This window comes from Haliotis cracherodii, unplaced genomic scaffold (genome assembly GCF_022045235.1).
Source record: "Haliotis cracherodii isolate W230 unplaced genomic scaffold, xgHalCrac1.p SCAF_2, whole genome shotgun sequence".
Taxonomy (NCBI): domain Eukaryota; kingdom Metazoa; phylum Mollusca; class Gastropoda; order Lepetellida; family Haliotidae; genus Haliotis; species Haliotis cracherodii.
The window spans coordinates 9,023,978-9,045,922 of record NW_027266275.1 but is presented as its reverse complement, the minus strand read 5'-3'; the positions used below and the strand labels follow the sequence as shown (position 1 = coordinate 9,045,922).

Genomic DNA, 21,945 nt, shown 5'->3' with positions numbered 1-21,945 from the left:
ATTATCTGGGAATTACGGTAATGGAGACTGCTAATATGTTTCAACAAAGTGGAACCTTGGTCCACATAGTGATGATCACAGATGAATGATAATAATTAAACCGTTGCATAGAGGAATTAAGAAATCACAGATCGTACAGAATAGACACAATGGGTTAAATTTCCATAAGCTTGCATCTTTTTTGTATACTGTATAATTATAAATCTTTTATAACAATAATCATGAACTTTGTCCCATGCAACCGCAGACATATACTTACCGCCAAAGGAAACGCGAACACCCTGGTTAATATATGAATAAATACTCATATTCAAGAGAAATTAGATTGGTTCGATGCACAAACGAACAAACTCTTATGTTGCGTGAACCGACGCTCATGAACGCATCACATGCGACGTCATAGATCCATGACTCGAGATGCACCATTCGTGCAGGATTAACGTGTGAAGTTTGGAAATCACGTGCAGGACATCATGATAAGAATATAGACACACTGTGGTAACACTTGACTGATTGTGAGTTTTGTCATGAAATGGTACACATTGGAAACATCTCTTCTCAATGTACACAAGTCTCTATTTGCTTCTATGGTTCGCGTTTCTTTTGGCGGTGAGTATATATCAAGTCAACCTGATAGGTGAGCGGTTCCTTGGCCCGCATACACCATTATCTGCACCGTCGGTGACACAATGGTGTTAAGCTAACACAACGTATCTCACCAGGGGAGGAATGTAGAAGTATATTTATGATGACACGTGACCTTTTTAACACATAAAGTATTATGGTCATGAATCTAACACAGGTCCGTTGAATAGCTTTCTCTGGAATGAATATCATGAAATCACAGATCCAATGCATTTTGCTCCTCTCTTTCCTGCTGATGTCCCAAGTACAATGCGATCAGAAGAAGACACAAGTGTACAGTGAGTATTCATGTTGTTTGAATTAAACCACAACTATAAGCCTCTTGATTGGGAGACCTGGTGTTGAGCTTTCAAAAGCATGGTTGACGTGAGGAGGACATTTCCAAATTTGAGGATTAGTGGACAAAATGATGTCCGATGAAATTCATTATTTTGACTTTGACCATACACCTATGTTCCAGTGTGTTTGTTCATGTGAATAACTGTCTTGCCTTTGCATGTGTTTGTGATGCGTAACCACCGGTTGGACAAGATACACTCCCCTTTTCGCGAACACCTGGTATCAATACTATTTGATAGTGATTCATAAACATATGTTTATGATATAGTCGGAATCGTACGGCGGGCTCTGCTTATAACATAAGTTTCTTACGATGACGGAATGGTTTGTCGCTGTTATTTCCCATACAGACTTACCTTAAGTCGTTTTTCATTAATGAAAGGGAACAAAACGGAAAACAATAATCAAATTTAATCCCCATTTAAGAGAGCTTTGGTCGCTAGGTCCTTTAATCAATTACCGATTATTAAACATCAATCCCCTCGTTTTGTCAGTCAGGATAAGCTGGTCATTGATCGAACAACAGTTGGACCCGACTATGACCCTTGGTATGAGTGAGGATGTGTTGGTATGAGTGAGGATGTGTTGGTATGAGTGAGGATGTGTTGGTGTGAGTGAGGATGTGTTGGTATGAGTGAGGATGTGTTGGTGTGAGTGAGGATGTGTTGGTATGAGTGAGGATGTGTTGGTGTGAGTGAGGATGTGTTGGTGTGAGTGAGGATGTGTTGGTGAGATGAGGATGTGTTAGTGTGAGTGAGGATGTGTTGGTATGAGTGAGGATGTGTTGGTATGAGTGTGGATGTGTTGGTATGAGTGAGGATGTGTTGGTATGAGTGTGGATGTGTTGGTATGGTTAAGGATGTGTTGGTATGAGTGTGGATGTGTTGGTATGGTTAAGGATGTGTTAGTATGAGTGTGGATGTGTTGGTGAGATGAGGATGTTTTGGTATGAGTGAAGATGTGTTGGTATGGTTAAGGATGTGTTGGTATGAGTGAGGATGTGTTGGTGTGAGTGAGGATGTGTTGGTATGAGTGAGGATGTGTTGGTATGGTAAGGGTATGTTGGTATGAGTGAGGATGTGTTTGTATGGTTAAGGATGTGTTGGTGTGAGTGAGGATGTGTTGGTATGAGTGATGATGTGTTGGTATGAGTGAGGATGTGTTGGTATGAGTGATGATGTGTTGGTATGATTGAGGATGTGTTTGTATGGTTAAGGATGTGTTGGTGTGAGTGAGGATGTGTTGGTATGAGTGAGGATGTGTTGGTATGAGTGAGGATGTGTTGGTATGAGTGAGCAGGTGTTGGTATGAGTGAGGATGTGTTGGTGTGAGTGAGGAGGTGTTGGTATGAGTGTGGATGTGTTGGTATGAGTGAGGATGTGTTGGTATGAGTGAGGATGTGTTGGTATGAGTGAGGATGTGTTAGTATGAGTGAGGATGTGTTAGTATGAGTGAGGATGTGTTGGTATGAGTAAGGATGTATTGGTATGAGTGAAGATGTGTTGGTATGGTTAAGGATGTGTTGGTATGAGTGAGGATGTGTTGGTGTGAGTGAGGATGTGTTGGTATGAGTGAGGATGTGTTGGTATGAGTAAGGATGTATTGGTATGAGTGAGGCTGTGTTGGTATGAGTGAGGATATGATGGTGTGAGTGTGGATGTGTTGGTGTGATTGTGAGTGTGTTGGTATGAATGAGAATGGTTTGGGATGAGTGTGGATGCGTTGGGATGAGTGTGGATGCGTCGGGGTGAGTAGTGATGGTGTTGGTATAAGTGAGGATATGTTGGCATGTTGATATGTGTGAGAATTTATGGGTATGAGTGTGAATGTGTTGGTATGTGTGGATGTATTTGTATGATTGAGAATGTGTTAGGATCAGTGTGAATGTTTCAGTATAAGTAAGGATGTGTTGGTATGAGTAAAGATGTTTCGGTATGAGTGAGGATGTGTTGGTATGAGTTAGGATATGTTGGTATGTTCGTATGAGTATGAATGTGTTGGTATGAATAAGAATGTGTTGGTATGTGTGGATGTGTTGGTATGAGTGAGAATGTGTTAGTATGAGTGTGAATGTTTTGGTAGGAGTGTGAATGTGTTGGTATGAGTAAGGATGTGTTGGTACGTGTAGATGTGTTGGTATGAGTGAGGATATGTTGGTTTGTATGAGAATGTATGTGTATGAATGAGGATGTGTTGATATGAGTGAGGATGTGTTGGTAAGAGTGAGGGGGGTGGGGATGGGGGCACATGTGTTACCATGGTGATGTTAAGTACTTGTAGTGCAAGCCTACTTCTCGATCTACTATGCGGGACAGATGCAGGCAACTGTATTATCCTATTATTCCAGCATCCTGCAGCCAGCTCTCGGCCATAGGGACATTACGAACTTCCGTTCCAGAATCTAATTCCTTGCAGGAAATTGAAAGTACGTATAACTGTGTCTGGCTTTCAAACGCTTATCTAACTTTGTCAGACCCCGTTGTGATTGCGGAATAGATGTTTTCCCTAGAAACCTTACTATGCTGGTCGTATGAGGCGACTCAGTGGATCGGGTAGTTGCTTAATGTCATCGTACCCCGACAGTGTGGATAGTTGGTCATGATATCAATCACTAGATGGTTGATCCAGACTCGCCGTTTCAGACCGCGGTCATACAGCTGCAATATTATTGAGTGCGACGTTGAACAACTAACAATTTGAAAGAAATACAATTACCGTTTATTTCTTCTATTTATACAATCCATGTCTGCATCGCTGATTCATGCTTTGGGGATGCTTTGGATATGTTCAATAAGGCATTATCCGACAATAAAAGATATTATTAAGAATAACAATTTTGACAACAAAGTTTTCGAGAGAAGCTTTGAAAAATCGAATTTTGTTTGCCGTTTTTTTACAAGTTGCAAAGAAATTGAACATACTTCATTCCCACTTTGATCTTGAACAAGATGACCAGCCTGGTGTGTAACATGACATGGCCGTCCATTGCGAATGATTTCTCCGTGTTGTTGTATCTAGGCAACAAGCAACGCTATGATGTAGATCTGGGAATAACTACCAATAACGACCTGACATTTACGAACATTAACCCGTACTTCAACCTGACCAGGGGACCACGGACAGATGGACAAACAGGAAGCACGTGGCACTTACAGGTGGTCCGTCCACTGGACAGAGAGGTAAACAACTGTCGTTCAACTTTGTAAGGTTGCACTTTCTGGCTTTGTGCAACATTGGACATGTGTTTTAGGGAATATGTATACCCATAGGGTTATCGCCCTTGTTTAGACAAATGGCCGCGGGTGATGACGCGCGATCACTTTAACCAATAGCTTATCCCACCCTGTTCAAGTTCATGACTACTTAATATGCAAACGTTAAGTTTTAACTGCGTGTAAGTGCAAAAATATAAAACCTATGCAAACGCCGAAGACAAATGCTGATTATCTGTACCTATCGGAATTGACCAAAGTGTATATTTTGCCTACAGTCCAATCTTATTTAAACTGATATAATCTTATATCATAAGATATTGTAATGTTATGTTCTTTGGAATATGACATGGTGCAAAATATCAATCGTTCATTTATAACAGACACAGTAGAACTGGGTCATGTAATAGGGCATCATGAATAATATATTTCCAATCAACTTGCATTCGTTCTTGCAGGGTGCTACCCCATTGGAAAATATGAATGTGATGGAATACACTCTGAAATGTACCGCAAACCATGTCACGGTAAGCTTTAGACAGTACGTACATAAATGTGAACGAACGAACGAACGAACGAACGAACGGGACCGGACCGGACCGGACCGGACCGAACGGAACCGGACCGAACGAACCGAACGAAGCGAACGTTTCATGTTCTGTTATCTGGTATTTACGGTATTGTTCAACACGTCCTTGGATGGGAACTGTTCAGAACTGCTGTAGTCGAAAAATTCATGCCTATACTACATTGAACTGATCATGTGTGACACATTTTTTGTGACTGCCTGTTACATATTTTTCAAGGTATAGGTGTGATTACTGATGCATAGCCTCCCAGGGAACGTCAGCTTCATTTTGTATATACCTTCATAGCGCACAAACCTAGGGTCTGAATGGTTGCAACGATCGGAGATCTTAAATGAAAATTGTGTTCAGTATATGCAAAGTAGAGCTGAAGTTTTGCAGGTTTGTTGTATTACTGTACAAGACGATAGTTCCTGCGCGAAGAAGGCACATGGAATTATTAATCTACGTCATATGCCTATACAATAGACTGTGATCTGAATACCTGCTCTTTGTCCAATATCTCTTAGGGAATACAAATCACGTTCTGCCTCGACACAAGATCTAGTGGACCTCACTGATTTCCACGTGATAACAGAACATGCATATTTTGTTCTTGGTTTCATGTCAAATATCTGGTTACCTAGTCGAATGAATATTTCGTTGAGTTTGTTAGCAACGTTGCATATCAGTCCCCCGTGAAGACCCGTTTTGGAATTTATCTTCAGAAATCCGAGCTTGTGTGAAGATGCGACTCTCACGGCATCGGGTCGTTAGGCTCTCGCATATGCATATCATCGTATCCCAATTGTGTAGAGCGATGCTCCTGATGTCAATCACTGAATTGTTTGGTCCAGATTCGATTATTTACAGACCGACCTTTTATGTATTTGCTTCAATAATGTTGAGTGGGGCGTTAAACAAGAAACAAACAGACAAAACAGATCATATTTTAGTTTCCATTAAGTTGAACATATGCAGTATGTCTGGTGGCTATTGTTGGTAGTTGATAGTATCTTACACGGAATCATTCATGTACATTAACATGTTTCATTTTCCAAGGACTACTATCTATTGTTGAGAGTCAATGTTGCTGACGTCAACGACTGCAGCCCTATTTTCATCAACGTGCCATACAGTTTCAGCATCAACGAGGTAACATTGCAACACCATCTTTGAAATATTATATTTTCGAGAGATGTCTTGTCGATGTCAAGTTCTTTATTCCTTCAGTTTATCAAGAAAATGTGACCCTTCTTGATAAAGGTACAGGCAACTACGGTTATAACGAACTCGAAGGGAACACTAATTTTAGTTCGTAATAACCGTAGTTCGTTACAAGCATATATACAACAAATGGTCGGGACTAAAAAATAAGTTTGTTATGTCGGTCAGTTCCTTATAATCGTGTTCGTTATAAACGTAGTTTATTGTACCCGCATCTGGACGAAAAACGGCACATTTTAAGTAAAGCAAGAAGTTGAAATCAAGAAGACAACACTGAAAATCTGTAGAATATTACTGTACAATTGTGAACGATTTTGTGCGTGCGTGCGTGCGTGCGTGCGTGCGTGCGTGGCTTGAAAAAGAGTGGTGGTATAAGAAGCAAGGTATTTGAGTCTAAGAGAGACATACATTTTTTCAGCTCACCCCGATTGGTACAACTGTTTTCTCCGCAATAACTGCCAGAGACCGTGACATGGGTGACAATGGACGGATCACATACCACATAAGACCTGGATCGGTATGTTAGGATGAACAACTGCTAAATCAGAACCAAGTATTTCTTCATTTTTCAGTGTTTCGTAAACGACACGGACTGTTCATAGTATTCTTTAAAAAGGTGGTCATGATCAAGAAATATCATTCTTGGTATTTTTGTAAATTATTCTGAAGGATATAGAGGTTGTCACACTATTATATTGCTTGACAATAGGGTCTCCCATAGATATTGTGTGTCTCACTACCGAATGTTCTTCTTCTCAGAATAGCGGGGCCGATCTGTTCTCGCTACCTGACCCCAACGTTGGAGTGGTTACCCTCAAGTCCACGCTTGACTTTACCAAACACAACCATGTTGTCTTGGAGGTCGAGGCACGGGTACACAAACTACTAGTTTCAGTGGATCAATTTCAGTCAGTAAAACATTATCATGGTTGCCTTTGGGCGGATATGCCTGAATAAGCCAAGCGCCGTATAAGTTCATTTTTATGCTTTTAACAGAATCACCCAGTGAAGATCCGGATTAGAATTGGTCCCATGTTTGTCTTAAGACTAACTGGATCGGGTGACTTGGTTGATGCATGTCGTCGTATCCCAATTGCGTAGATCGATGCTCATAACGTCAATCATTGGAATGATTACATATCGACGTCTTAAAGCTGGGGGGGGGGGGGGGGGGGGGGGGGCGGTCGGGTAGCCTAGTGGTTCAAGCGTTCGCTCGTCACGCCGAAGACCCCGGTTCGATTCCCGACATGGGTACAATGTGTTGTGTTAAGCCCATGTCTGGTGTCCCCCGCCGTGATATTGCTGGAATATTGCTAAAAGCGGCGTAAAACCATACTCACTCACTTAAAGCTGGGATAATAGCCATGATGAACGTCCTTGAACTTTTGGTTGTCACACATGCATCGTGAGATAATCATTATATAAGAGTAAATGTATTTGTATTAACATGTACCGTGCAATTTGTTTGAATTTCGTTGAAACTTTAACTGGATAGGACAACCCTTCGACTGGCTATTCTCATTACGCCTACACAGCGATCAACGTCAACATCGTGGACGGGGACGACCAAGGCCCGCAGTTTATCTACCCATCCTGCATCAAAGAGGATGGGATATGCTTCAACCCAAGCTACACCGCTACCATTACTGCCGGCGTCACTGTATGTACCGACATCTGTTGTACCGATACCATATGTTACAAATATTCACCTGTAACGACTTGCCTGGAACTATGTAAACAGGCAAAAGAAAAGATACACCCTAGCTTGATGGTGGCTATAACTGAAAAAAAAGAAAGAAATTTTTCAATGGTGATGCATTTGTTATGGGTATTATAGCTATGTCTTGGCCTGAACTTTGAAGTGTTTCGGCGACTGTCTTCAGCCTAGTAATAATATAAAAAAGATATTTTGGATTCTTTCGTCAAACTTTTCGTGTACTTTCTTTTGAGTTTACGATTAGCCTTTTCACATTTATTAGATGACTTACACATCACCATCTTATAGCGCTCGGGTGACTTGGCTGATTGTGCGTGAAGTCGATTATTTTCCGTCCGTGCGATATTACTGATCGCGGCCTCGATCAACACTCACTTCACTACATATCGGGCGGTGGGGTGGCCTTGCTGATAAAGTGTTACCTCACCACTCCGGAGGACCGGGTTCGATACCCACATGGGTACAATAGGTAAATCCCACCCTTGATGACCAATATATTATTGTTGTCAGCGGCGTAGAATCAGTCCCGTACTTCACTGAACAATGAGCGCACAAGCCACTTTCAGCCCACATGTACAAGCGGTCATGGGTGACTATCTTCATTCATAACTGTGTTATACATTCAAACATAATGCCGTAAATCAAGTCAGATGCTGTGACGATAAACTCGACTGTTAGTTTTATTTGAAAAACATGTCCGATTCCTATTGCTTAATCAAAGGTAGGGGGCACGGGTGGCCAGTAGTCTAAGGCGCCGCGATTCGCTGTGCAGAGTTGCGACCCTTGGGCACGCCAGAAACCTATGATTGTGGGTTCGAATCCCGGTTCGCCTCGATTATGTTTCTAGGTTTGTCAGCACCATACCCGTGCTTGTGGGTTTCACCGAAGTGGTAAACGTCTAAGACCTGCATCACTTCGGGCTTTCCGCCCACATTAAACTGACACGCCGCGATATAACTGGAATCATGTTAAAAGCGGCGTTAAACCCAACTCACTCACTCACTCACTATCTCAGTGGACTAGCACAATAAAACAGGAATGAGAACAGGCATGAAAGCAGCAGCCACACACACATGCATACATGTCCCTATTTAAGTGAACTAATCTTGAACGCGACAATAAACTTCATTTTAACCTTGAAGCCACCATTGTACAAAGAAAAATTCAATTAAAAATATATCAACGATAAAATCAATATGCCGTCAAAGTACATCTTCCCGAGGCAAGAGAGTTAACTGATTTTAAAGAGTCCAGTGGAAACTCTTGCCTCGGGAAGATGTCAAAGTAAAACGCATTTTAGTTCCTGAATGATTAGCTGATAATTATCTTGTATTTATCTGTTAAATTCAGCATGGCGAGCTGCACGTGCTGCCAGATCCTGTTGACGCTGAAAACCCGCACAATCCAGTCGTGATCTCGGCCAGGGACAGAGACACGTTAAACATGCCAGTCACTTTCTCGATCGTACAGAGTAAGTCAAAGCGTCCTGTGAAACTCCAGTTGAATGTAGTTACATGTTCTTGTATATATGCCTCGCGTTTTGGACGAATACGGAAACCGTTGCGATGTAGGATGATGTCACTCTTAAACTTTTACCGCCGAATAAAGCAGCTGTTAAATTTCACTCCCTCAACCACTATGGACAGCAACTCCTATTCTTATACGTGTCAGAGCTACCACTTGCTCCTTCGTGTGAGTCTCCTTTGTATAAGAAAAGAAGCTGCTATCCACACAAAAATGTCATGTGTTCATGGTCTCCCAAGTTCTAAATGCCTATGAAAGACTTTGTTCTAGATTTAAATATTTAAACTCAGTTTCTGCGAAACCGATCGGAGTAAGTGAGTGAGTGAGTGAGTTGGGTTTAACGCCGCTTTTAGCAGTATTCCAGTTATATCACGGCGTGTCAGCTTAATGTGGGAGGAAAACCCGAAGTGATGCAGGTCTCAGACGTTTTCCACTTCGGTGAAACCCACGAGCACGGGTATGGTGCTGACAAACCTAGAAACATAATCGGGGCGAACCAGGCTTCGAACCCACAATCATAGGTTTCTGGCGTGCCCTAGGGACGCAACTCTGCACAGCGAATCGCGGCGCCTTAGACGACTGGGCCACCCGTGCCCCCGAAACCGATCGGAAGAAATAAAACAATTTGATCCACATTTATAAAGTTTTGGTCGCAAGCTATTAAGGTCCTTTAATCAATTACCGGTAATTAAACCCCCCCACCACCACCCCCCCCCCCCCCCCCCCCCCCCCCACACACACACACACACCACCCCACACACACACACCCACCCCCACACACACCCCACCCCTCCCTCGTTTTGTCAGTCAGGAAAAGCTGGTCATTGGACCCGACTATGATCCTTGGTTTCCTGGCGCCATTCCTTTGGGGGTTTACGTCCTTTACGTGTACACATCTGTGACATGTTGCAATGGGCATTCCGTCCCTATTAAGTTCACAGGCCGTGATACAGCCAAACATGTAATGGGAGTTATGGCAACAGTATGCAGTATGACATTGGGCCTGCTTCACTTCAGCCGAACCTGAGGGGTACGCCAGCTACTTCAGCATCACCACAAGGAAGGCAGGTGGGGCAACATACACTGGCATCCTACACATGACGTCCCCCCTCCCAGCCCCTGCTAACATGACACAGCTGAGGGTCCTGATCAAGGTGAGTAGTTCAGTAGCGGTGTGATTCAAGACTGGGTGGAGGGGCGTGGTTCGGTCATGGCATATGCGAGAGAGAGAGAGAGAGAGAGAGAGAGAGAGAGAGACTGAGTAAGAGTGAGAGAGTAAGAAAGAGAGAAAGAGAGAGATAAGGGATAAGATAGAGAGAGTAAAAGAAAGAGATAAGAGAAAGGGTTAGAGAGAGACGAGAAAGAGTAAGAGAGGGCTGAGGGAGAGCAAGAGTGAGAAAACAGTGAGAAGACAGTGAGTAAGAGAATGAAAGAGAGAGAGAGTAAGAGGTAAGAGAGAGAGAGTAAGAGTGAGGAAAGAGAGCAAGAGAGACAATGTTTCACCATGGCCAGCCCTTTCACCCGACTTCTCATCCATAGACCATCTTGACCAGAACATAATACGCCGCTATTCTCAAATGGACAGAAATCAGATGGTACAAGCACCGAGGCAGAATGGGGAGGGGTGGGAGGGGGAGCAATACCTGATGACGCCTAACGAACTGTCCGACGTCGTGCGCACACCTCCATGTTACACGTGTAGGCCATGCCAGAGACCATATTATATGGTCTCTGGCCATACACATTATTGACTCATTGGCGTTCATTTAGTGACAGTAATGATCATGTTAACCCACATGTCATCCTGACTGTAGACTTTGAAATCACCCATTTTACCCCCAGTGCTGTGTGGGATCTGTGATGTTGACACGTGATGGTCAATAGTGTGTATATCAGAGTTTTATATCTCAACAAATGATTAATATGCTTTCGTAATATATTTGCATCAACATGATGTTGGTGTACTTATGATCGTCAGTTTAAATGTGATTCCCTGCATTATTCCCACATTATTGTCTCCAACATACAATTACGATGGTCATATTGGCAAAATGAATAGTCGTGTCATAATTCAGTTACGAATGGTCCAACCAAAACCTCAAAACTGGTTAGCGTGGGTGCGAAGCTTATATTGTGTAACCTTTCGACATTACTTTTCAAAGATCTCTTTTTAAGCACATCATTGAGAGGTAAATACACATTAGAACATTGAATTTACCTCACTGTCCAAGCTGAACCAAATAAATACATGAATCTAATAAACAGAGAAATGGATTCAAAATTTGTGAAAATAATTATCTCACATTTACTGAGCATTTTCACTGGTGTCTGGCTACTTTTCATAGGTTAGATTTGTTTTCCTTACAGGCAACGGAAACCTCTGAAAAGCAGCACTATGAGCGAGCCATCGTCTACATCAACGTTAAACCCTCTTCGCCTCTGATTGGGTGACCACAACATTAAGCACCAGTAGAGAAGGGGGATTCATTTTCCGTGACTTATTTTCTCGGGGAGTCCCGTTGCTCGCATGAACTGTTATAATTTGCCTCATGAGCTGTGAATGGAACAATCAAAACCACAACCGTTTGTTTTCGTTAAACATTTAATCACAAATCTTCCCAACTGTATTTGATGAGTCACACAGCTGAAATCTATACATAGTGTATGTACATCAAATCGAAATAAAATACACACGTAAAATTATAAAAATATAAATTAGCAAAATATATCAGATTTGAGCAATTTCATTTGTCAATAATTGTCAGTGTCAATATACCAGTATAAGAACATGATTGACAGCAATAAAGTTGGTAAACGATAGCCTTTCCACTTCATTCTTGAGATGAAACAGATCACTCAAAACAGAGCGTTCCAGTAATATCATGTGTTTTTCATGATAAAATCTCATCCACCCAGGCTGGGTCCGGGTGTGTTGCATAATTGTATACATTTCAATTCCTAGGCATAAGCTGTTGGAGACTTTGAAATGGAAGCCTGTTAGGGCCATTTGTTTTCTTGAAATTTCGAGATACTAACTTGAAATTTCAAGATAATGAGCAACCTCGGAATGAGTTTAAATCTTGAAATTTCAAGATAATGAGCAACCTCGGAATGAGTTTAAATCTTGAAATTTCAAGATAATGAGCAACCTCGGAATGAGTTAAAATCTTGAAATTTCAAGATAATGAGCAACCTCGGAATGAGTTAAAATCTTGAAATTTCAACATAGTATCTTGAAATTTCAGCTTAGTATGTATCTTGAAATTTCAACATATTATCTTGAACTTTCAAGTTAGTATCTTGAATCTTCAAGGGGATAAAATGGCCCTAAAAGGCTTCCGTAACGATGTGAGAACATGATTTTGTTTACAATCTATACTAATATTTGTAATATATATAAGACAACACAATAAACTAAACATGTGCTTTGAGGTCAAGGGATTTAAATAAAGTTAAATATAGTACTTGCAATAAAAAATAATTTTGTCATTCTAAATGTTACACCATTGACTAAATAATACTGAAACCTTTCCAAAATCGTTTTCATCTGATTCACTATTTTTATTCAAATAAAAAGAATAAGCGCCAATGAGTTATTAAGTATTTCTTTGATCAGTACATGTGTTACTCTATGACATAACAACACAACCATTTTACCATTTAAACCTGTTCCCAGGGAAATATACCTCTGCCTGTATTTAAATGAAATGCACTAACGGTGGCTGTTCCACCAACGTAACTACATGTATTTACATCACGTGATATAATTACTCGACGGCAAGGACGGCAGATTCTTATAACACAGTCTAAAATATTATTAAAATATTTAAATATACTTCATGAATAAAACCAGTAGTATGGTAGGTAGATATCGGGCCAGCCTGCTGGCGGTACACGCCCACGTTCCACTCGTGGGCTTGTTACAGTCACACGTGGTCGAGGGGGGCGGGGTCTTGATGACACTGACTGTCAGGGACACCGTGGCAGACCGCCTGAGGGCCGTGTCTCTCTCACTGACCGTCACCTGTATTAAACCAAAATCGGGAATAAGTTGGATTTGAAATCAAGCACAATTCATCTGGCAACATCCTCTAGAAAATCCTGACAAACATAAATTTGCATATCGTCGGCAGGTAGACGACAAGGAGTCGCCATTACACCCTTCCTAAATCTTCAGTATAATGTGGCCCATTATAGGACTGGTTTTTTGTGATGATGACGACTCGATTGTTTATTTCTTTGTTTACCAAATTTGATGCCACTGACGCAATGACGAATAGTCATAACTATAATCGTACTTCAATAACTTCCCTAACTGGTCAATCAGTTTCCTAACTGGTCAATAAGTTTTCTAACCGGTCTATCAGTTCCATAACTGGACAATTAGTTTTCTAACCGGTCTATCAGTTTCCTAACTGGTCAATAAATTTCCTAACTGGTCAGTGAGTTTCCTAACTTATCTATCAGTGTCATAACTGGTCTATCAGTTTTCTAACTGGTCAATCACTTTCCTAACTTGTCTATATGTGTCATACCTGGTCAATCAGTTTCCTAACTGGTCTATCAGTTTTCTACCTGGTCAGTCAGTTTCCTAACTTGTCTATCAGTGTCATACCTGGTGAATCAATTTCCTAACTGGCCTATCAGTTTCCTAGCTGGTCAATCAGTTTACTAACCGGTCTATCAGTTTCCGAACTGGTAAATCAGTTTCCTAACTGGTCAATAAGTTTCCTAACTGGTCAATCAGTTTCCTAACTTGTCTAACAGTGTCATAACTGGTCTATCAGTGTTATAACTGGTCAGTCAGTGTCATAACTGGTCAATACGTTTCCTAACTGGTCAATCAGTTTCCTAACTGGTCAATCAGTTTCCTAACTTGTCTAACAGTGTCATAACTGGTCTATCAGTGTCATAACTGGTCTATCAGTGTCATAACTGGTCAGTCAGTGTCATAACTGGTCAATACGTTTCCTAACTGGTCAATCAGTTTCCTAACTGGTCAATCAGTTTCCTAACTTGTCTAACAGTGTCATAACTGGTCAGTCAGTGTCATAACTGGTCAATACGTTTCCTAACTGGTCAATACGTTTCCTAACTGGTCAATCAGTTTCCTAACTTGTCTAACAGTGTCATAACTGGTCTATCAGTGTCATAACTGGTCTTTCAGTGTCATAACTGGTCAGTCAGTGTCATAACTGGTCAATACGTTTCCTAACTGGTCAATCAGTTTCCTAACTTGTCTAACAGTGTCATACCTGGTCTATCAGTGTCATAACTGGTCTTTCAGTGTCATAACTGGTCAGTCAGTGTCATAACTGGTCAATACGTTTCCTAACTGGTCAATCAGTTTCCTAACTTGTCTAACAGTGTCATAACTGGTCTATCAGTGTCATAACTGGTCTTTCAGTGTCATAACTGGTCAGTCAGTGTCATAACTGGTCAATACGTTTCCTAACTGGTCAATCAGTTTCCTAACTGGTCAATCAGTTTCCTAACTTGTCTAACAGTGTCATAACTGATCTATCAGTGTCATAACTGGTCAGTCAGTGTCATAACTGGTCAATACGTTTCCTAACTGGTCAATCAGTTTCCAAACTTGTCTAACAGTGTCATAACTGGTCTATCAGTGTCATAACTGGTCTATCAGTGTCATAACTGGTCAGTCAGTGTCATAACTGGTCAATACGTTTCCTAACTGGTCAATCAGTTTCCTAACTTGTCTAACAGTGTCATAACTGGTCTATCAGTGTCATAACTGGTCTTTCAGTGTCATAACTGGTCAGTCAGTGTCATAACTGGTCAATACGTTTCCTAACTGGTCAATCAGTTTCCTAACTTGTCTAACAGTGTCATAACTGGTCTATCAGTGTCATAACTGGACTATCAGTGTCATAACTGGTCAGTCAGTGTCATAACTGGTCAATATGTTTCCTAACTGGTCAGGCAGTTTCCTAACTGGTCAATCAGTTTCCAAACTTGTCTAACAGTGTCATAACTGATCTATCACTGTCATAACTGGTCAGTCAGTGTCATAACTGGTCAATACGTTTCCTAACTGGTCAATCAGTTTCCTAACTTGTCTAACAGTGTCATAACTGGTCTATCGGTGTCATAACTGGTCTTTCAGTGTCATACCTGGTCAGTCAGTGTCATAACTAGTCAATACGTTTCCTAACTGGTCAGGCAGTTTCCTAACTGGTCAATCAGTTTCCTAACTTGTCTAACAGTGTCATAACTGGTCTATCAGTGTCATAGCTGGTCTATCAGTGTCATAACTGGTCAGTCAGTGTCATAACTGGTCAATACGTTTCCTAACTGGTCCATCAGTTTCCTAACTGGTCAGGCAGTTTCAAATGAGGAAGAAAATCAAAGTGATACAGCTGTCCTGCTCATGATGGGTGGAAAAGGCAGCGGACTTTATCATCTAAATTAGAAAAGTCTCGCGACCAATACAAAAAGAGAAATATTCATGGAATCGGAGTCTGAACCTTAATAGGCACCGGCGAAAACGAACACATGACTGACTGGACTATCACATCAAAGAAAACTGCACATAACCAGGAAAGTAAGTATTCGATACGGAAGGAGAGCAGCGCTCCAATGCCCATACGTGCAAAGGCACACAATAACCCGGATGAGGACAGGTTTGCTGCTGAACGGTGGGTGAACGGGACTGTAGGCATCTTTAAACAGTATTTTAGATTTAATTAATTTGTCAAGAGACACCACGAATGGATTATACACATTAAGTAAGGATAAGATATATGGATGAAGAACTTGTTTATAACAATTAGGAGCGATGTTTTGGTGTAGGTTCCAACACCGTTATCACTTGCTTGATAACGGTGTTGGAACCTACACCACAACGTCGCTCCTAATTGTAATAAACAAGTTCTTCATCCATATATCTTATCCTTACATAGTACTCCAACTTCTAAATGCCTCTTAAAGAGGTTACACACTTTTCCCATTGAAGGAATCAAACCGGGATCTCTGCTTCACCCAAGAGAGAGGATAAGTGTGAGACTTGCCTGGAATGTATATCTGTTCTTGGTGTCGTAGTCTAGTGTCCTGGCCAGTCGGATGTAACCATCTGGATCCACACTGAAGCTGTCTGTGCCCTGCACTGAACTCACGTAGTTCTGCACAGGGTCACCGAGCACCTGGAACACAGAGGTGAGGTGAGGTGAGGTGAGGTGAGGTGAGGTGAGGTGAGGTGAGGTGAGGTGAGGTGAGGTGAGGTGAGGTGAGGTGAGGTGAGGTGAGGTGAGGTGAGGTGAGGTGAGGTGAGGTGAGGTGAGGTGAGGTGAGGTGAGGTGAGGGTTCAACGTCGACTTCAAGATTATTGCACTTATTTTGCGAGGTGAATGCACGTGTGTGTGCCTGCGTGCGTGCGTGCGTGCGTGCGTGCGTGCGTGCGTGCGTGTGTGTGTGTTCGTGCGTGAGTGTGTGTTTGCGCGTGTGTATGCTTGCACTGGTCTGGACTAATGCAGGTTTTATACTGCTAGCCTACCGAGATACCATGCCACAGTTTAACATGAATATCCCAATCAGACACAGCATAGCTGACCAGTCCTTGCTTGAGCCCTTAATGCCGAGTGCCAGGCAGGCAAGTAACATCTTTGAACGTCGTTTGGTGTGACATGGCTTGGGATTGAACTAGAGACCTTCCACTCTCCGGGTAGACACTCCGTCCAATAGACCACAGAGGTGGTGCACTGCACTGCGACTCCAAGAGTGAGTGAGGCTGTGGGTAGGTGATTGGAAGAGGTGTAAGTTGGCGTGAGGGGGTACGTGAGTGAGTGAGTTGGATCACAGTTCTGTGCATGCTGATTAGGTTGTCTTAGAATTGAAATACCCGACCTCGAAATGTTAACAAAAAAAGAAAATAACCACAGGGAATAAGAGTTACGTCCCTTGAAATGATGGCGTCTATTTTTTTGTACTAACAGTGATGTGATAAATGTAAAACAAGGTACGTATATTCATCAGGTGTTTGTTTACTGAATTTGGACGACTGTAAATATTCTGCCCCATGGCGAGTTATAATTAACGATCAAACTATCATAGCCACCCGCCTCCCTCCAAAACTTGTGTGGATCGATGCTCATGATATTAATCACTGGATTGTCTGGTTCAGACTCGATTATTTAGAGACCGCTGTCATACAGCTGGAATATTGCTGTGTGCGGCGTTAAACAAGAACCCAACCAACCCTCCAAAACATCCCACCTCACCTAATCTTATATGTGGTTATGACGAGACTCGGTTTAGAACAAATATGTGAAAACAATTGACAATTCGGTTATCTCAACGTCACAAGGTTAAATCAGTGTCACGAAGTCACGTGACTTGAAGAAGTCCAAGGTCACATAGCAAATGGGGTCCGATGCTACTTACAACATCCTGGTCACTGTATGTCAATCTCATCGCGTTTTGAAGAGGGCTGTCTTTAACGAAGAAAGAGGTTTCCGCGTCTTCCCTGATGTATCCTGTGAAACTATTGGTTGAACTTCCAATGATAGGAGGATTGTCATTGGATGATCCAATCGTCACATAGACGAGGCCTATTGCAGACATTCCAACTGACGATCTTTCCCTGGCCTGTTGATAAAATCATTCAATTTCAGACCAGAAACAGACGTGTATGCTATCAGCGATTGTGTAACTTGGGTCTGACGCCGCTTCTCTGCACTTTAACGTCACGCATGCGCATGTTGAAGCTGTTTACTGCTTTGGTTAAACCCAGAAAATCAAGGAATCATAATAAAGGCGAATTGGGAATTCTGGCCCTACCATAGCATATTTGCACAGCTTTGGGCGCATCTCTACACATAATGATAAGAGAAACATACGATAGGGTATGGACATTTTGAACAAGAAAAACGAGATTACCCTTTCAACACTTAACTGTGAACTTCAGTAACTGTTAACTACAAATGGTGAATAATTTACGCTGCAGGAGCCATCAATTTCATTTAAGGCTCCCTGATCAGCATAGTCAAACCCGAACAGATGCAGCGGTACTCCACATTACATGAAACCATCAGGTACGCAGGCACACAGTTGCAATTACCCTGGTGGGAGCCCGGTTCCCTGGGTATCTATAGCGTCAGCGCAGCATACCAAGAGAACCAGGCTGCTCAGGTGTGACAATATCCGCACCTATATGACGTGGCCATCGTACTCAGTACGCTTTTTATTTCGTGAAACATGCTACTCTGCCCTTCGAAATATTGGTAAAAAGTCAATCGGAATATCAAGACTAGTCCTATGTTGTCAGGTTACTTGCCGTGAGGACGAGTGTCAGGTCTCTGACATTGCGTCTGTTGATTGGAATGATTTGGGTCAAGGTTGCTCTGTAGAGGTCAGAGGTCGAGGTCACCACGGAGGAGGTCACGTTGAAGAAAATTGCATAGCCAGCCGGATCAGCTGATAACAAGAAAACGATTCATTGTATTGTTGTATCTAAAAAAAAGTACCTTACGACCGTAGTGTATTTTTCTACTTTTACGGCTGTTATGCATCATACAGTCATGATGAATCCATTACTATAATAGCAGTCTTGATGGTTATGAGTAAATGGGTTGTTTAACAGTAAAATTAGACTATTCTAAGGCAAATTAAGGCCCAAAACTTTAGATCACTAGGTCGAAAAAATTGAAAAAGGAAACAAATTTCAAAAATAATAAATGATGTAGGGAGTTTCTAAGATACATTTTCAACCGCCTTAATTAAACATATTAAATGATATATTTATTTTGATAGCGACAGTAAATGAATTTTTAAACATTTTCCTGCTCAGCGGAATGAAAAACAACACCGCTTTTCTTTTTTTCATATTTCAGTTTTATCTGCCTTTAATATTTCAATTATACGACGGCGTGTCAGCTTCATGTGAAAGGAAAACCCGACATGATTCAGTCGTGTTTAAAGTTGATAAAACCCTCACTAACCAGGGTTCGTAATCTCACTAACCAGGGTTCGTAATCTCACTAACCAGGGATCGTAATCTCACTAACCAGGGGTCGTAATCAGGACGGAGTAGTTACATCGTGGTTAATGTGATTACACTGCATGATTTTTTGTTTGTGTTGTTTGTTGTTTAACACCGCACTCAGCAGTATTCCAATAATGACGGCGGTATGTAAATTATCGAGTCTGTACTAGACAATCCAGTGACTGACATCATGAGCATCGATCCACGCAATTGGGATACGATGAAACCCATCAACCAAGTCAGAGAGCCTGACCACCTGATCTCGATAGTCGCCTTTTACCACAAGCATGGTTTGCTGAAGACCTATACCTATTCTACCCCGGATCTTCACGGGTCACATCACATGATACAGTGTGTATCATCAAAGTATTGAATCTTTAAAGGTGGGAACACAAACCTAACCAGACTACAGTCTAATACTATTTTTTTATACGACCCCTGTACCCTCTTTCACAACTGTGACAATGTCTTCAGGTTTGTCTCAGATGATCATGCATCTGGGATTCGAACCCACGACCATGGTACGCCTTAACGACGTCTTAGGCTATCTGGGTCATAAGTACCATGATAGCTCTACACATCCAATAGTAACGACACAAAAATATATTACATGAAGTAGTGTTTCTCCCAAGACTTGGGGCGGTCGGGTAGCCTAGTGGTTAAAGCGTTCGCTCGTCACGCCGAAGACCCGGGTTCGATTCCCGACATGGGTACAATGTGTGAAGCCCATTTCTGGTGTCCCCCGCCGTGATATTGCTGGAATATTGCTAAAAGCAGCGTAAAACCATACTCACTCACACTATCTCCCGATACTTACTCTGCTCCACCGCGTACACAATACGTTTGCCACCATCAGTGTCCCTGGCGAGGATGTCGGTAGGGGCAGGGGGGTTGACCCCGGGGCTGGGATACACTGTCAGTCCACCCTGGGAGGAAGAGATTGTCTATTAAGTTAAATACATTTCTTTCAATGATACAGATGTGCTTGCCTTTGGTCGCACTCAACAATATTCCAGCTATGAGGGCGGTCTGTAAATAATCGAATCTGGACAAGGCAATCCATTGACATTATGAACATTGTTTCACACAACTGGTATACGATGACATGATCAACCAAGTCAGCGAATCCGACCACCGATCCATTTATTTGCCTCCTACGACAAGCATAGGATGCTGGGGACGTATATTCTTACCGTGAATTCCTACGTCGTTGCATACTGATACTACTGTAGAGTAGTATTTGCTCATACAATACTTTACGGGTATCCATGACGATGTATCAATATGCAGAATGTTGAATTTAAGACATAACATGTTAAACGTTCCTGTTTCATAGATATATATAATATATATCTGCGATGAAAGCTGAAACTTGAACAAATACGATGTTTCTCACACAAATCACATAAAACAATACGTTTTGATATTGCTAGATTTCTTTATCAAAACAGGGTGAAGAACATACCGTAGTTCCTGAAGTTATGGTGGCTGAGTAGGTAGGGTTGACACACTTTCCTGAGGAGTCTTTGTTACATGTGGAATATTCAAATGATGGCCTCTTATCCTGTAATATACAAATATATTTTAAATAAACTGCCGGGCAAAAGAAAGAATACACCTATGTTTGCTGATGGCTAGAAATGAAAGAAACAGGGAATGGTTATCTGATGCGGGTATCATAGTTGTGTGCAGTGAACTTAAGTGTGTAGTGTTTCCGCGACTGCTTTCAGCTTTCCAACGTTTTGATAAGATTTGTAAATCCAATTTTCAAGTGTATTCTTTCTTTTGTCCGGCAGTGTACATGTGTTAAAGAGGCCGATCAGGATTTGATCGCTGGTCACACACTCACACAATCGGGATACGATGACAACAACCAAGTCATCAACCTGACCACCCGATCCCGTTAGTCGCCTCTTACGACAAGCATAGTCACCTTTTATGGCAAGCGTAAGTTGCTGAAGACCTATTCTACCCTGGATCTTCACGGGTCATCACACGATGTAGGACTTTTGACCAGTGGTTATTCGTAACAGGTTAATTGTGACTCACTTGCTAGCTCTACTCACTTGCTAGCTGTACACCTACCTGGGTTTGTATGGAGATGGTCACTAAAGCTTGTGAAGATTTTCGTGGATATCCATCATCGGTGGCAGCAACAACAAACTGAAATGTGTACATGCATCAATAGCCAATATTCTTCTTTTCGCGAACACCTGGTGTCATCACTGACCTTCAGTGACCTATTCCAAGTTTCATCACTATTTACCTTTTACGCCCAATGGAATATGTTTCGACAGAAAATCAAGACTGATTATTATGTGGTGTTGACTTTTGAATTTATGTGAATCACATCATTTGTACTTTAAATTAACGATATTACCCACATCTACATTTCACCACACAGTTTCATGGTAATACAAGAAAATATCTCAATCATCTCAAATTTCCAAACCAATTTTGAATATTATACAACTATTCTTTTGTTATAGTCTGTGCTGGATTTTGATTTGCAAAGGTGGATCTGATATACTAGTCAAAAGAACGACCGATTCTTTTTAATTACTATAGTTAATATGTTTGTTTGTTTGATCTTATTGTTAATCTGTCATGGCATGATTAACTATGGTAATACAAACGAATCGGGCGTTCTTAACTTTCTTTTAGTAGTTTAGCATGACAAATGTATGTTGCAAGACGAGAGCAGTTACTAATTGG

General features: G+C 41.7%; 2 protein-coding genes across 2 annotated transcripts in view; one reads left to right on the top strand and one right to left on the bottom strand.

Moving 5' to 3' along the window:
* The first annotated feature begins 826 nt into the window (after window positions 1-826).
* Window positions 827-11,681, top strand: LOC139468019 (cadherin-99C-like). The gene is made up of 11 exons (XM_071249679.1): window positions 827-923; window positions 3,332-3,409; window positions 4,003-4,163; window positions 4,655-4,723; window positions 5,825-5,917; window positions 6,408-6,506; window positions 6,749-6,862; window positions 7,485-7,649; window positions 9,057-9,177; window positions 10,248-10,384; window positions 11,598-11,681. The coding sequence occupies exons 1-11, from the start codon at window positions 827-829 to the stop codon at window positions 11,679-11,681; spliced, it is 1,218 nt and encodes a 405-aa protein (XP_071105780.1).
* Window positions 11,682-11,825: 144 nt separating this feature from the next.
* Window positions 11,826-21,945, bottom strand: part of LOC139469720 (cadherin-23-like) — a 94,420-nt gene continuing 84,300 nt past the window's right edge. The window contains exons 72-78 of the mRNA XM_071251968.1: window positions 21,316-21,393; window positions 20,696-20,794; window positions 20,048-20,156; window positions 18,523-18,662; window positions 17,631-17,834; window positions 16,262-16,393; window positions 11,826-13,254 (exon numbers count right to left, since the gene is read on the bottom strand). Of these exons, the coding sequence (XP_071108069.1) occupies window positions 13,057-13,254; window positions 16,262-16,393; window positions 17,631-17,834; window positions 18,523-18,662; window positions 20,048-20,156; window positions 20,696-20,794; window positions 21,316-21,393 (960 nt within the window). The 3' untranslated portion in view covers window positions 11,826-13,056. The remainder of the gene's footprint in view (window positions 13,255-16,261; window positions 16,394-17,630; window positions 17,835-18,522; window positions 18,663-20,047; window positions 20,157-20,695; window positions 20,795-21,315; window positions 21,394-21,945) is intronic.